Below are 12,321 nucleotides of genomic sequence, written 5' to 3'. Positions count from 1 at the left end.
GTGATGGTTGCTGATAACAGGCCTCTGTACGCCTATGTAGATATTCCATAAAAAATCAGCCATTTTCAGATACAATAGTCATTTACAACATTAACAATGTCTACACTGTATTTCTGATCAATTTGATGTTATTTTAAATGGACAAATTCTTTTGCTTTTCTATCAAAAACAAGGACATTTCTAAGTGACCCCAAACTTTTGAACGGTAGTGTAGGTAGTTACATGGCTCCCAGTTTGGGTCTCCCCTGACATTCAGCCATACAGATACCAGTGAGCATCGGACAGAAACATAGCACCGCAACGTTGGCCCAAATCATAACCAGTACAATACACAGGCGTTTGCTTTAAGCGTATACCCCTTCTATATACACTGTAGTCTAGGCCCGTAAAACATACCACTGCAGATATCATCACAGTCATATCATACAAACCCTTCTGTTTGTGCCCCCTGAGGGTCAAGCTCGTGGGTGAATGCATGTCATATCTGAGACCTCTTAATACCATTTCGTGGAACACCTCAGAGCAGCCAGAACCACCTAAAGCCAAGCAACAGAAAATACATACCTGAGTATAACCACCACATAGAGACGAGATGGCCACTCCCCCATTCTTAACAGAACAGTCTCACACCCACTGTTACAATGCATCTGAGCAGAGGAAGGTGGGGGGATGGAGAGGATGGGGGGGATTATGGCCAGATGACGCTGCCTGGCAGATAGGTGAGCTCAGCGTGACTCGGTGGACGGCAGGGGGGGACCAGGCCAGGCCAACCACAGGGAGGGGTGACCTCCTCGACCTCCGGCTCCGCCAGAGGGCCCACTGTGAGCGGCCGGAGGCGTCACCTCTTCCTACTGCCCTGTGGATCGCTGCCCAGAGCCCGCTGTCCTTGCCAATTCTACCTAGCGGACATGAGATGCATTCAGAGCAGCAACAAAGAAGGCCCAGGTTCAGGGGCCCTGGCATCTGATTCACAGGGGGAGGACCAGCGTGGGGCGAGGGAGGGAGGCAGCAGTGGAAGAGCAGATGCTGAGAGCACATCTGGAGGAGTGATCTGTCTGTCCCCCACCTACCAGACCACCACAGACAACACTAAAACACACACAGGAAGTACACACACACACACACAATATGTTGGATCAAAGGCTCAGATGAGGCCCCCATATCCATTATCAAGCTTGAAACCCATTCTAACCAAAATGTTATCATATATAGCCTACTAGTTTACATTTAGGCTAGCTGTTAGGCTGTACATAACTGTCAATGTGTCATAGCCCTAAAGAAAGAGACAGAGATTTTGATAGAACGGCTCGAGGCAGTTTGTTCAAATTGTACTGCCTCAGGGCTGGAAGACTAATGTGGCACTAAGTCTAGTCTACACATCACATCACAGTGACAGTCTCATTTCATGTCCAGCCCTTGAACACGGACATGAAGGAAAGGGACAGGACATTTTATAAAGGGACATTTACTCCTGAAAAGAACACAGGGTTTGAGCGGGTTTGAGCACAAAAGGGCTGAAGAGCAAGTGCCCTGCAATAAAATAAAGTAAGGTCAGCAGACTACCCATGTGACAGCACACTGCCTTGGATTAGGTGGTGTAAGCCTATTAATGTGGTTTGGACTAGGTGGACCACCCTGTCTCCCCACCCCGCCTGGCCGGCCAAAGATTAGCCTGTTAAACGCACTTCCCGCCTGCATAAGATGCAGACTCTGCTCCTCATCCAATAGCAACAATTCAGATAGGGACCTGTCTGCCCACCCGTAACTTGAGTTAGCTTCTCTACCATTCAAATGCATATTGGATTTGTTTCCTTCAAAAGAACACTTTTCTCTTATCAGCCATATAGTATTAATTGGTTTGTCTTTATTAGGGCAGTGATGTCATGAGTAAAGGAGAATGTCAAACTTCTCAGCCAGGCATGTGGCATTGCTTTACACTCCCAATTAGAATCAAAGCACTTTTGAGTGAAAGGTAAGCCTCTTTTATTTATTTTTTTACTCTGGACATTGGTGAATCATGCAAGGAATTTGAGTAGGCCTAGCTACACAATTTGAAATACCCCTACAGGCAGTATGTTATGTCATTTCTGAAATATGAATAATTTGTCTCGTTTACCTGGTTAGGCCTCTGAGCAGAGCAGGTAAATCTATAGCCTAATGAAATTCAGTCAGCGACCTTTATCATTATGCAATTTCCTTGAATAACATTTTGGCAGTGTAACAAATGAAAGGGTAAGTTTGACACCGTGCCATTTCAAACGACAAAAACACAATCTACCACTACATTTTTTTTCTTACAGACTGGGGATTAACATTTCTGAGCTCGAGCCACAGATTAGGTGCGCGGGCGTGTAGAATTTCATCATTTTTCAGAGGCACAATGGCTCCTTCTTACCGTTTCCTCGTCTATTCTCCGACGGTGGGGGCTTGCTTGCCTTTGCTCCTGTATTTGTTTAACGTTTTCAGAATACCCTTGTTTTTGAAAACATGTTTAAGAACCACCGAGGGAAAACAAACTTTGTATTTAACCCAGTCGCAAACGGAGTTTTTTCCCCCAGACACTTCCTATCACGCGCTGCCACCTTGTGGGAAAAGCACAACATGGCGTAATAGCGCGGTGCCTTTCATCAGTGCACAGGTGCGCTGCGACATGGGTTTTTATTTATTATGGTCTGCTTTCTGTAGCCTTGTCCCCTCACCAGTAAAGAAATTAAGTTTATTTTTGATATGCCTGTAGTCCAACTGCTGCATATGAAACAAAGTAGCGTACTTTGTCACAGAAATGGTACTTTCGCGTTTCAATATAAAAAAAAAAGATTAAAGGAATGTAGAGCCAAGTTAACATTTATTTAATCGAAGTGAAGCTGTTTTGGGAGGAAAGATGCAATGAATCCCCTTGTGTGGAGAGCATAGATAATCTTCGCAATCATGGAAAAAAGACAATTACTGAAATATACTAGAAACAATGATCCAAAGAATACATCATATAGCACATCCAAACTACACACAACGATAATGTCATACTACAGCAATAAGTTATTTCATCATGAGAGGAAAGGCAAAGAATGAACTCATGAAACAGTGAAGTCAACCTGCCCAGAATAGTCTCAATGTTTTCATTGCACATTCAGGACAACCACAAAGCAATCTTCTCTTCAAAGCTTGACACCCTCCCCTGGCTCCATGTACCCATCAAGAGGCAGCAGGGGGCTGAAGCGCAGCAAGGGCAGGTCCACCGAGGGGCAGCCCTCCTTGGGGCGAGCCCAGCCCTCCTTGGGGCGAGCCCAAGCCCAGCCCTCCTTGGGGCGAGCCCAGCCCCGAGCCCAGCCCTCCTTGGGGCGCCGTATGGGTGGGGGCAGCTCTGAGTTGGAGCGGATGGAACTGTTTTTGTAGTCAGGAGGGGGGATGCTCCCGAGGCTGCTGCGCCGACAGTGGACCAGGATGGCCCCCCGGTGGTGGCGGTGGTACAGCACGCCCACGGTACAGAGGAGCAGCAGGATGAGGAAGCTGAACAGGAAGCACACCACGTAGATGCCTTTGATCATCCCGCTGGACCGTTCCGAAGTACAGCCTAAGGTCAAAGGTTAGGCAAGGATTAGATGTACACAATTGACTTAGTGCAAAGTCACCTTCATAACCATGCAACTTTATGTTTAACATTCTGTTAGGGTTACACATTCTGTTAGGGTTACCTAACAAACCCATTTTCAAGGGTTAAAAATCAGGAATGTTAGGGTGGTCTAACTTGTCAACTTCAGTGCCACTGATTTTGAACTAACCAATGTCATACTGTGTTTTCCTTAAACTTCAGAGAACAATAATTCTACGAGGTACCAGTGTTACAGTGCTGCTGCTCAGGACTATGCTGATCTACCGTAATCGTCGACTCATTGTGGCGGTCCATACCAGCGGCCTTGGTGTCCACGCAAATGGTTCCTCCTGAGCCCAGCCTAGACATGTCCTCGAACCCGGAGTGGCATCGGCATGCATAGGAACCAAAGCGGTTCACACACTCTGCGTTGATGTCACACAGCACCAGCTGGGTCACACACTCATTCACATCTGAGAGACACACACACACAGGGTGCAAAAGTAAGGTTGATTAATGGAGTGATTAAATATGAAAATAAATGCCTTAAAATCAATTATTTAAAGTCAAACAAATACATTTTTCCACCTCGTTGAGCCCCAAGACAATGAAATTCAGGACACCCAATTGCAGGCTATACAACACAATATCTTATTAAACCTCTGCAGTAACCTTTAGTGCCATTAGTAAAGAGCAGAGTACAGTGCAAAAGAACAAGCTACAGATGTATATTTTTTTTGAGGAAACTTTGAGACCTACCAGAGGTGGATACAGAGACGATGACACCCTGTGTTGAGCTGCCCCTGGGGCTAACCACCCTCTCTAACAGCTCCTGCAGGGCCGGGTGCAGGGTCCTGTGAACATTCACCCCTTCCGGCCCACCCCCAATATACAGCCAGAGGATGTAAAGCACTCCTGCACTCAACCTGTTGATACAACAAAAAAAGGCATTTAATCCATCAACTATTTTCTACAGTACCAACAACCCTTTTTATGCAGTAAAAATACAACAAGCACTTGTTTGCAGTCAAGAAAGACATTTGGAGCTCTTGGTTACAAAATGTAGCAAACCTACCTTTTTATTCTTTTGGAGGATAGGGTTTTGGGTGTGTGGATCATTTCCAACTGCTCATTAATCTGAAAAACAAAATGAATAATTGCAGCTCCAAATCACAAATGCACCAGTCCAATCATGGTAAATAATGACCAAAAGCCATATACAGTCTTTTTACACATTGATTTGTTACAGCCTTAGTTTAAAAGGGATTAAACAGAGATTTGTCATCACTGGCCTACACACACACACACAAAACCATAAGTGGAATGTGTTTGTTTTTCACAAAGGGCACATACTGTAGATGGGTAAAAAAAAATATATATATATAATATATATATATACACACACAAATTTTTATTCTGACATTTGGACCATCACAAATAAATAATCATAACATTTAAAACGATATAAAAATATATACAAGACTCAAATATCAAAAGTAGATAAAGACAAAAGAAAATAGAATAATTACACTATTACCCTATTGCTAACAACTAAAATTGCACAAATCCTATCACACAAATAGAATAACAATTATAAAGAAGACAACCTGCTAATTACACTATTGCACTTCAAACAAGAAACTAAATTGAACTAAGTTAGCGCACCTATTTGATAGATTCCCCCGCTCCCTCGGGCTTCCAGTGGGAAGACCTGAGGTCAACCTACCCCCGCATCTCGTACTTCTGAGTAGGAAGTAACCTGCCTAGCTCACAAACTAGAATCGGGGCGCCCAATCCGAAAAGGTTAATTGACACAGTCCCACACGGTGACATATCATTGACGTAACGCGCAAATGAGCGGTAGAAAACCGATCGCGCAAATGTCACCATTACGATTTTCATGGCAGCTTTCCATGTCGCCTATACCTAAATCTGCCACTGCGCTTTGAGCATGGTGAGGTTACTAATTACACTTTGGATGGTGTATCAATACACCCAGTCACTAAAAAGACACCGGCGTCCTTCCTAACTCAATTGCCAGAGAGGAAGGAACCCCCTCAGGGATTTCACCATGAGGCCAATGGTGACTTTAAAACAGTTAAAGTTTAATGGCTGTGATAGGAGAATACTGAGGAGGAATCATTGTACATTTATATTTTTGGTCAAACACAACAATTTCAAAAGATTTTACTGTGTTACAGTTCATATGGAAATCAGTCAATTGAAATAAATTCATTAGGCCCTACTATATGGATTTAACATGACCGGGAACGCAGATATGCATCTGTTGGTCACATATCTTAAAAAGAAAAGGTAGGGGAGTGGATCAGAAAACCAGTCAGTATCTGGTGTGTCCACCATTTGCCTCATGCAGCGCAACATCTCCTTCACATAGAGTTGATCAGGCTGTTGATTGTGGCCTGTGGAATGTTGTCCCACTCCTCTTCAAATGGCTGTGCGAAGTCGCTAGGGGATCTGGAACACGCCATCTTACGTCGATCCAGAGTATCCCAAACAGGCTCAATGGGTGACATGTCTGGTGAGTATGCAGGTCATGGAAGACCTGGGGCATTTTCAGCTTCCAGGAACTGTGTACAGATACTTGTAACATGGGGCAGTGCATTATCATGCTGAAACATGAGGCGATGGCGGCGGATGAATGGCACAACAACGGGCATCAAAATCTCGTCAATCTCGGTGCATTCAAATTGCCATTGATAAAAAGCAATTGTGTTTGTTTTCCGTAGCTTATGCCTGACAATATCCTAACCCCACAATGGGGCACTCTGTTCACGTTGACATTAGCAAACCGCTCACCCACACAACGCCATATGCGCTGTCGGACATCTGCCCAGTACAGTTGAAACTAAGATTAATCCGTGAAGAGCACACTTCTTCAGTGTGTCAGTGGCCATTGAAGGTGAGCATTTACCTACTGAATCTGGTTATGACCCCACACTTCAGTCGGGTCAAGACCCTGGTGAGGAAACGAGCACGCAACAGCTTCCCGGAGATAAAATAACTGCACAAACTGTCAGAAACTTTGGTTGTACAAACCCACAGTTTCATCCGCTGTCCAGATGGCTGGTCTCAGAGGATCCCGCAGGTGAAGAAGCTGGATGTGGAGGTGCTGAGCTGGCGTGGTTAGACGTGGTCTGCAGTTGTGAGGCCTGCTGGGCGTACTGCCAAATTCTCTAAAACAACTTGGAAGCTTATGGTAGAGAAATTAACATTAAATTCCCTGGGAATAGCTCTGCTGGACATTCCTGCAGTCAGCATACCAATTGCACTCTGCCTCAAAACATGAGACCTGTGACATTGTGCTGTGTGACAACTGCACATATTAGTGTCCTTTTATTGTCCCCAGCACAAGGTGCACCTGTGTAATGAGCATGCTTTTTAATCAGCTTCTTGAGACGCCACAGATGTCAGGTGGCTGGATTATCTTGGCAAAGGAGAAATGCTCACTAACAGGGATGTAAACAGATTTATGCACAACATTTGAGATTAAAGATTATTGTATGGAACATTACTGGGATCTTTTATTTCAGCTTGTGAAACATGGGACCAACACCTTACATGTTGCATTTATATTTTTGTTCAGTATAGTTACTCCGCAATACCTACTGACAGAGTGAAAAGGAAGCCTGTACAGAATAAAAACGATTCCAAAAACATACATCCTATTTGCAACAAGGCACTAAAGTAATACTGCAATTTTGAAGAAGCAATTCACTTTTTGTCCTGAATACAAAAGTTGTGTTTGGGGCAAATTCGACAACACAGTACCGAGTACCACTCTCCATATTTTCAAGCATAGTGGTGGCTGCATAATGTTAAAAAAAACATTTGTAATCGTTAAGGGGAGTTTTTCCAGGATAAAAAAAGCAAAATCCTAGAGGAAAACCTAGTTCAGTCTTTTCCAGACACTGGGAGAGGAATTCACCTTTCAGCAGGACAATAACCTAAAACACAAGGCCAAAACTACACTGTTTACCAAAAAGACAGGTAATGTTCCTGAGTGGCCGAGTTACAGTTGACTTAAAATCTACTTGAAAATCTATGGCAAGACCTGAAAATGGTATTCTAGTATTGATCAACAACCAATTTGACAGCTTGAAGAATTTAGAAAATAATAAAAATGGGCAAATGCTGCACAGTCCAGGTGTGGAAAGCTCTTAGAGACTTACCCAGAAAGACTCAGCTGTAATTCCTGCCAAAGGTGCTTCTACAAAGTATTGACTCAGGTGTGGGAATACTTATGTAAATGAGATTTTTGTATTCCATTTTCAATAAATTAGAAAACATGTCTTCACTTTGTCATTATGGGGTATTGGGTGTAGATGGGTGAGGAAAAATTTCAACTTAAATCCCTTTAGGCTGTAACAACGAAATGTGGAATAAGCCAAGGCGTATGAATACTTTAATGGCACTGTAAGACGACATCCATTTATGAAGAAAGTTATTAGAATACCAGTCTAAATCCCATAAAGCCTAGTTGTCAAACAGGGAAAGGTTTCCATTCGTTATCCCACCATTCATTTTCCCCATAGGGGACATTAATGGCTTACCCTGGCGTGACGTTTTGATATACGTGTAAATCTCTAGGACAAGGTGACTTTTATCAATATACCTTCAGAAAATACCCAGACCCCTTGACTTTGTCCACATTTTGTTACAGTACTGCCAAACTCTAAAATGTAATAACTAAAAATCCTCAGCAGTCTACACACAATACCCCAGAATGACAAAACGAAAACGGGTTTAGACATTTTTTCTAGTTATTTTTTAATTCAACAGAAATACCTTATTTATATAAGTATTCAGACCCTTTGCTATGAGACTCGAAATTAAGCTCAGATGCATCATGTTTCCATTGATCATCCCTGATGTGTTTCTACAACTTGGAGTATACCTGTGGTACATTCAATTGATTGGACATGATTTGGAAAGGCAAAGCAATAACCTGTTTTTGCTTAGTCATTATGCGCCATCGTCTGTAGATTGATGAGATAAAAACATTACATTTTAGAATAAGGCTGTAATTTATCAAAATGTGGAACAAGTCAAGGGGTCTGAATACTTTCCGAAGGCACTGTATACACATGTATTAACCCCCCCAAAAATATCAAAACGTCACGCCAGGGTAAGAACGCGAAACACAGCCCTTATTTTAAGCATTTATAAAATCCCCAATGGGAAAAATAAGTGGTGGAAAAACAATTGGAACCATTTCCTTGTTTGACTGCTAGGTTTTATGGGTATTATGACACCTCCACGGTGGGGCTCTATTGTTCATGAGATAACTCACCAGAGACTTCACTGAGATCAACAGTGATCTCACAAGGTAGTCCCAATTCTCCTCTGGCGCCACGAGGAAGTTGACTTCAACAGCCACCTCAAATAGGTGGTCTGAGAAATACAGAATGTAGGCATCTCCTTTATACTCATTCACAGCTCTATAACTATTGTACAAAGGCGAGTGACTTGCAACTTTTGTTATAGCCTTTGAACTATATTCAAAATATATATTTTTTTAATAAAAAAGTAACTCACCTTCTGGTAAGTGTGGTACTTCGGTGTGATTTCTGACTTTCTCTGCAAAGTCAACATGCAAGACAGTTTTCATAAACCAGACAACAAAGGATGCAAATGAAATGGCTGACTACCTACTATATTGTCTGCTGTCGAAGAACGGTTCAACCATGTCTGGGAGATGGTCAAAGGGATCCTGGGTCTCAGTGGGTGTATGAGTGGCACTGGATGCTGGAGACTCACCCATGGTCATTTTCAGCAATTCCTTATTGCCAGACTCCTCACCTTGGTCATCCACATCTGTTGTGTGTGACACAATGTTTGACTCGGTAGGAGGGATGGTATTTGTAGTTTGGGCATCCACGTTCCTTCGCATAGCAGATGGAGTGCGTAGCGAGGGTTTGGGATTCAAGAAAGGGGGCTGGTGTGAGGAGGGGTCACTTCCAGGGTGTGCTGTGTGGGTCTGTGTGGCACCACTCCCTGACCATGATGTACCCTGACGAGTGAACACTATGGGGGGAGTGGGAGTCAAGGGCAGATGGGATTCATGGTCCACCACATCTCCACTCAAGTTACCCACTTCCCAGTCTTCCTTTGTCAAGTGGCTCTCATCTGCGTCAGTCCCCTCTGAGATTCCTCTGTTCCAATCTTCTTCCTCTCTCTGAAAAGGATCAAACTTGAAGGGCCCCTCTCTGACCATTGGCTCCTCTGCTTCCCATGATGGAAGCTCATTGGACGCAGAGGAGGAAGTGAGTTGGTCAAAATAGTCAAACACCATCGCCGGGTTGGTCTGAGCTGGCGGGGTGGGGCGCTCCAGTAAAATGGCCTCCGTAGGTTCACCCCTCTTCATGGGGAGAAACTTGGTGAAACTTCTCAGAGAGGGAAAGGGTTCCAGTTCTGTCAGTTTTGGTTCAGTCATCAGCTTCCTGTCTTCTTCAGTGGTATCACCATAAGCATTGTACGTGACTGGCGGTACGAACGCCTCGTAACGCCCATAGAAGCCCCTGTGGGGTGGACTGGGTTTGCCTCTGATCAGCTGAACCACATGGAGGATGTTGGAGAGGGACCTGTACTTGGCCTCACGCCAACACTTCTCCAGGATCCTGTGACCCCCTGCAACCCCCAGGGGCTCGTCCAGGTGGATCTGGTCCAACTTCCCGCTGCATGCGTCTGACTGGGTGAAGTCCTCTAGGTGGAGGAGCACACGTTCACCAGGATCTACCTGGATGGTCCAGTTACACCAGAGCGGTGGGTAGGAGCACAGGTAGTCCGGGGAGAAGAACTCGCCACTCTTGCCGCGCATCACCTGGTGGCAGCTCCGCAGTGCAAAGAAGGCATTGACCTCATTACCACGGTGGTCATCTGAGAAGAGGTGGACAGAGAGTATGGAGGACAATCCAATGATGTCAGAGTTATAGGCCTAAACAAGACACACGCATGCAGATCCTCACACACACACACACACACACACACACACACACAATTTTGAAAGAATTCAACAAAGAGCATAGTACAGGGCCGAAAGGCTACATAATAAATATGTGTCTTACCCGGAGGGTTGTAAGCGTCATTCCTATTTACCTAAGGACGCAATAAAAACGTTGAGGTAGCATTAAACCAATAATGTTAGTCAACATGATGAAATGTACCTCCAATCTCGAGCTAAATGTAGCAGAAATGCTTATAGAAGGAAGACAGTCATCAACTTACCCAGGACAGGTCGCAGTTCGCAGTAAATAAACCATAGGCAAGTAGTAGTGCACGTACAAATAGTAACTTTGAATGATTTCGTGGCATTTTAGTGTCACGCTGTGTTTACTTTTTCCAGTATTTGGCAAGCAAGTCCACTTCCTACACTGTCCCAGCTATTGTCAATTCTTTCATGTGGTGTTTCTTTCCGTTTCTGCCAAAAGTGGACGTAAACAGGTGAAATATATTGCAAATTAGCTAATTAGCACGCCTTGATATTCGTGTGCTTCTGGTCTATATGGGTTGTATCCACTAGGTGTCACTGCTACACTGTTGGTAAGTTTACTTGTCTTCTGCAGCTCAACTTCAGGATCAACACAGGTATTATATGTTATACCTTTATCTTACCAAGTACTTTATAAATACAAATATATTTTACAAGAAAGACACTTCCATAAATGTATTAATTATCCAATGGTAAAGATGTTTATTCTAAACGTTTAATGTTTTGTATACAGTAGTGAACAGATATACACTGCTCAAAAAAATAAAGGGAACACTTAAACAACACAATGTAACTCCAAGTCAATCACACTTCTGTGAAATCAAACTGTCCACTTAGGAAGCAACACTGATTGACAATACATTTCACATGCTGTTGTGCAAATGGAATAGACAACAGGCGGAAATTATAGGCAATTAGCAAGACACCCCCAATAAAGGAGTGGTTCTGCAGGTGGTGACCACAGACCACTTCTCAGTTCCTATGCTTCCTGGCTGATGTTTTGGTCACTTTTGAATGCTGGCGGTGCTTTCACTCTAGTGGTAGCATGAGACGGAGTCTACAACCCACACAAGTGGCTCAGGTAGTGCAGCTCATCCAGGATGGCACATCAATGCGAGCTGTGGCAAGAAGGTTTGCTGTGTCTGTCAGCGTAGTGTCCAGAGCATGGAGGCGCTACCAGGAGACAGGCCAGTACATCAGGAGATGTGGAGGAGGTCGTAGGAGGGCAACAACCCAGCAGCAGGACCGCTACCTCCGCCTTTGTGCAAGAAGGAGCAGGAGGAGCACTGCCAGAGCCCTGCAAAATGATCTCCAGCAGGCCACAAATGTGCATGTGTCTGCTCAAACGGTCAGAAACAGACTCCATGAGGGTGGTATGAGGGCCCGACGTCCACAGGTGGGGGTTGTGCTTACAGCCCAACACCGTGCAGGACGTTTGGCATTTGCCAGAGAACACCAAGATTGGCAAATTCGCCACTGGCGCCCTGTGCTCTTCACAGATGAAAGCAGGTTCACACTGAGCACATGTGACAGACGTGACAGTCTGGAGACGCCGTGGAGAACGTTCTGCTGCCTGCAACATCCTCCAGCATGACCGGTTTGGCGGTGGGTCAGTCATGGTGTGGGGTGGCATTTCTTTGGGGGGCCGCACAGCCCTCCATGTGCTCGTCAGAGGTAGCCTGACTGCCATTAGGTACCCGAGATCAGATCCTCAGACCCCTTG

The 12,321-nt window shown here is 44.5% G+C and overlaps 1 protein-coding gene across 3 annotated transcripts; it reads right to left on the bottom strand.

Annotated features, from left to right (window-relative positions):
• Window positions 1–2,828: 2,828 nt before the first annotated feature.
• Window positions 2,829–11,072, bottom strand: LOC139568742 (uncharacterized). Of its 3 annotated transcripts, none has more exons than XM_071390787.1 (9): window positions 10,835–11,072; window positions 10,675–10,705; window positions 9,368–10,486; window positions 9,146–9,187; window positions 8,901–9,001; window positions 4,665–4,726; window positions 4,349–4,515; window positions 3,907–4,062; window positions 2,829–3,571 (listed from the first exon to the last, which is right to left on the bottom strand). In XM_071390787.1, exons 1-9 carry the CDS (start codon window positions 10,919–10,921, stop codon window positions 3,156–3,158), a joined length of 2,181 nt encoding a protein of 726 aa, XP_071246888.1. In that variant the 5' UTR covers window positions 10,922–11,072; the 3' UTR covers window positions 2,829–3,155. The 3 variants fall into 3 exon arrangements, with proteins under 3 accessions (XP_071246888.1, XP_071246889.1, XP_071246887.1); XM_071390788.1 differs by having other exon boundaries at window positions 3,875–4,062; window positions 9,263–10,486; window positions 10,835–11,070; XM_071390786.1 differs by having other exon boundaries at window positions 9,263–10,486; window positions 10,835–11,070.
• Window positions 11,073–12,321: the final 1,249 nt, after the last annotated feature.

Source organism: Salvelinus alpinus, chromosome 2 (genome assembly GCF_045679555.1).
Source record: "Salvelinus alpinus chromosome 2, SLU_Salpinus.1, whole genome shotgun sequence".
NCBI lineage: Eukaryota > Metazoa > Chordata > Actinopteri > Salmoniformes > Salmonidae > Salvelinus > Salvelinus alpinus.
The sequence above is the reverse complement of the archived record's forward strand: the minus strand, read 5'-3'. Positions and strand labels throughout refer to the sequence as shown.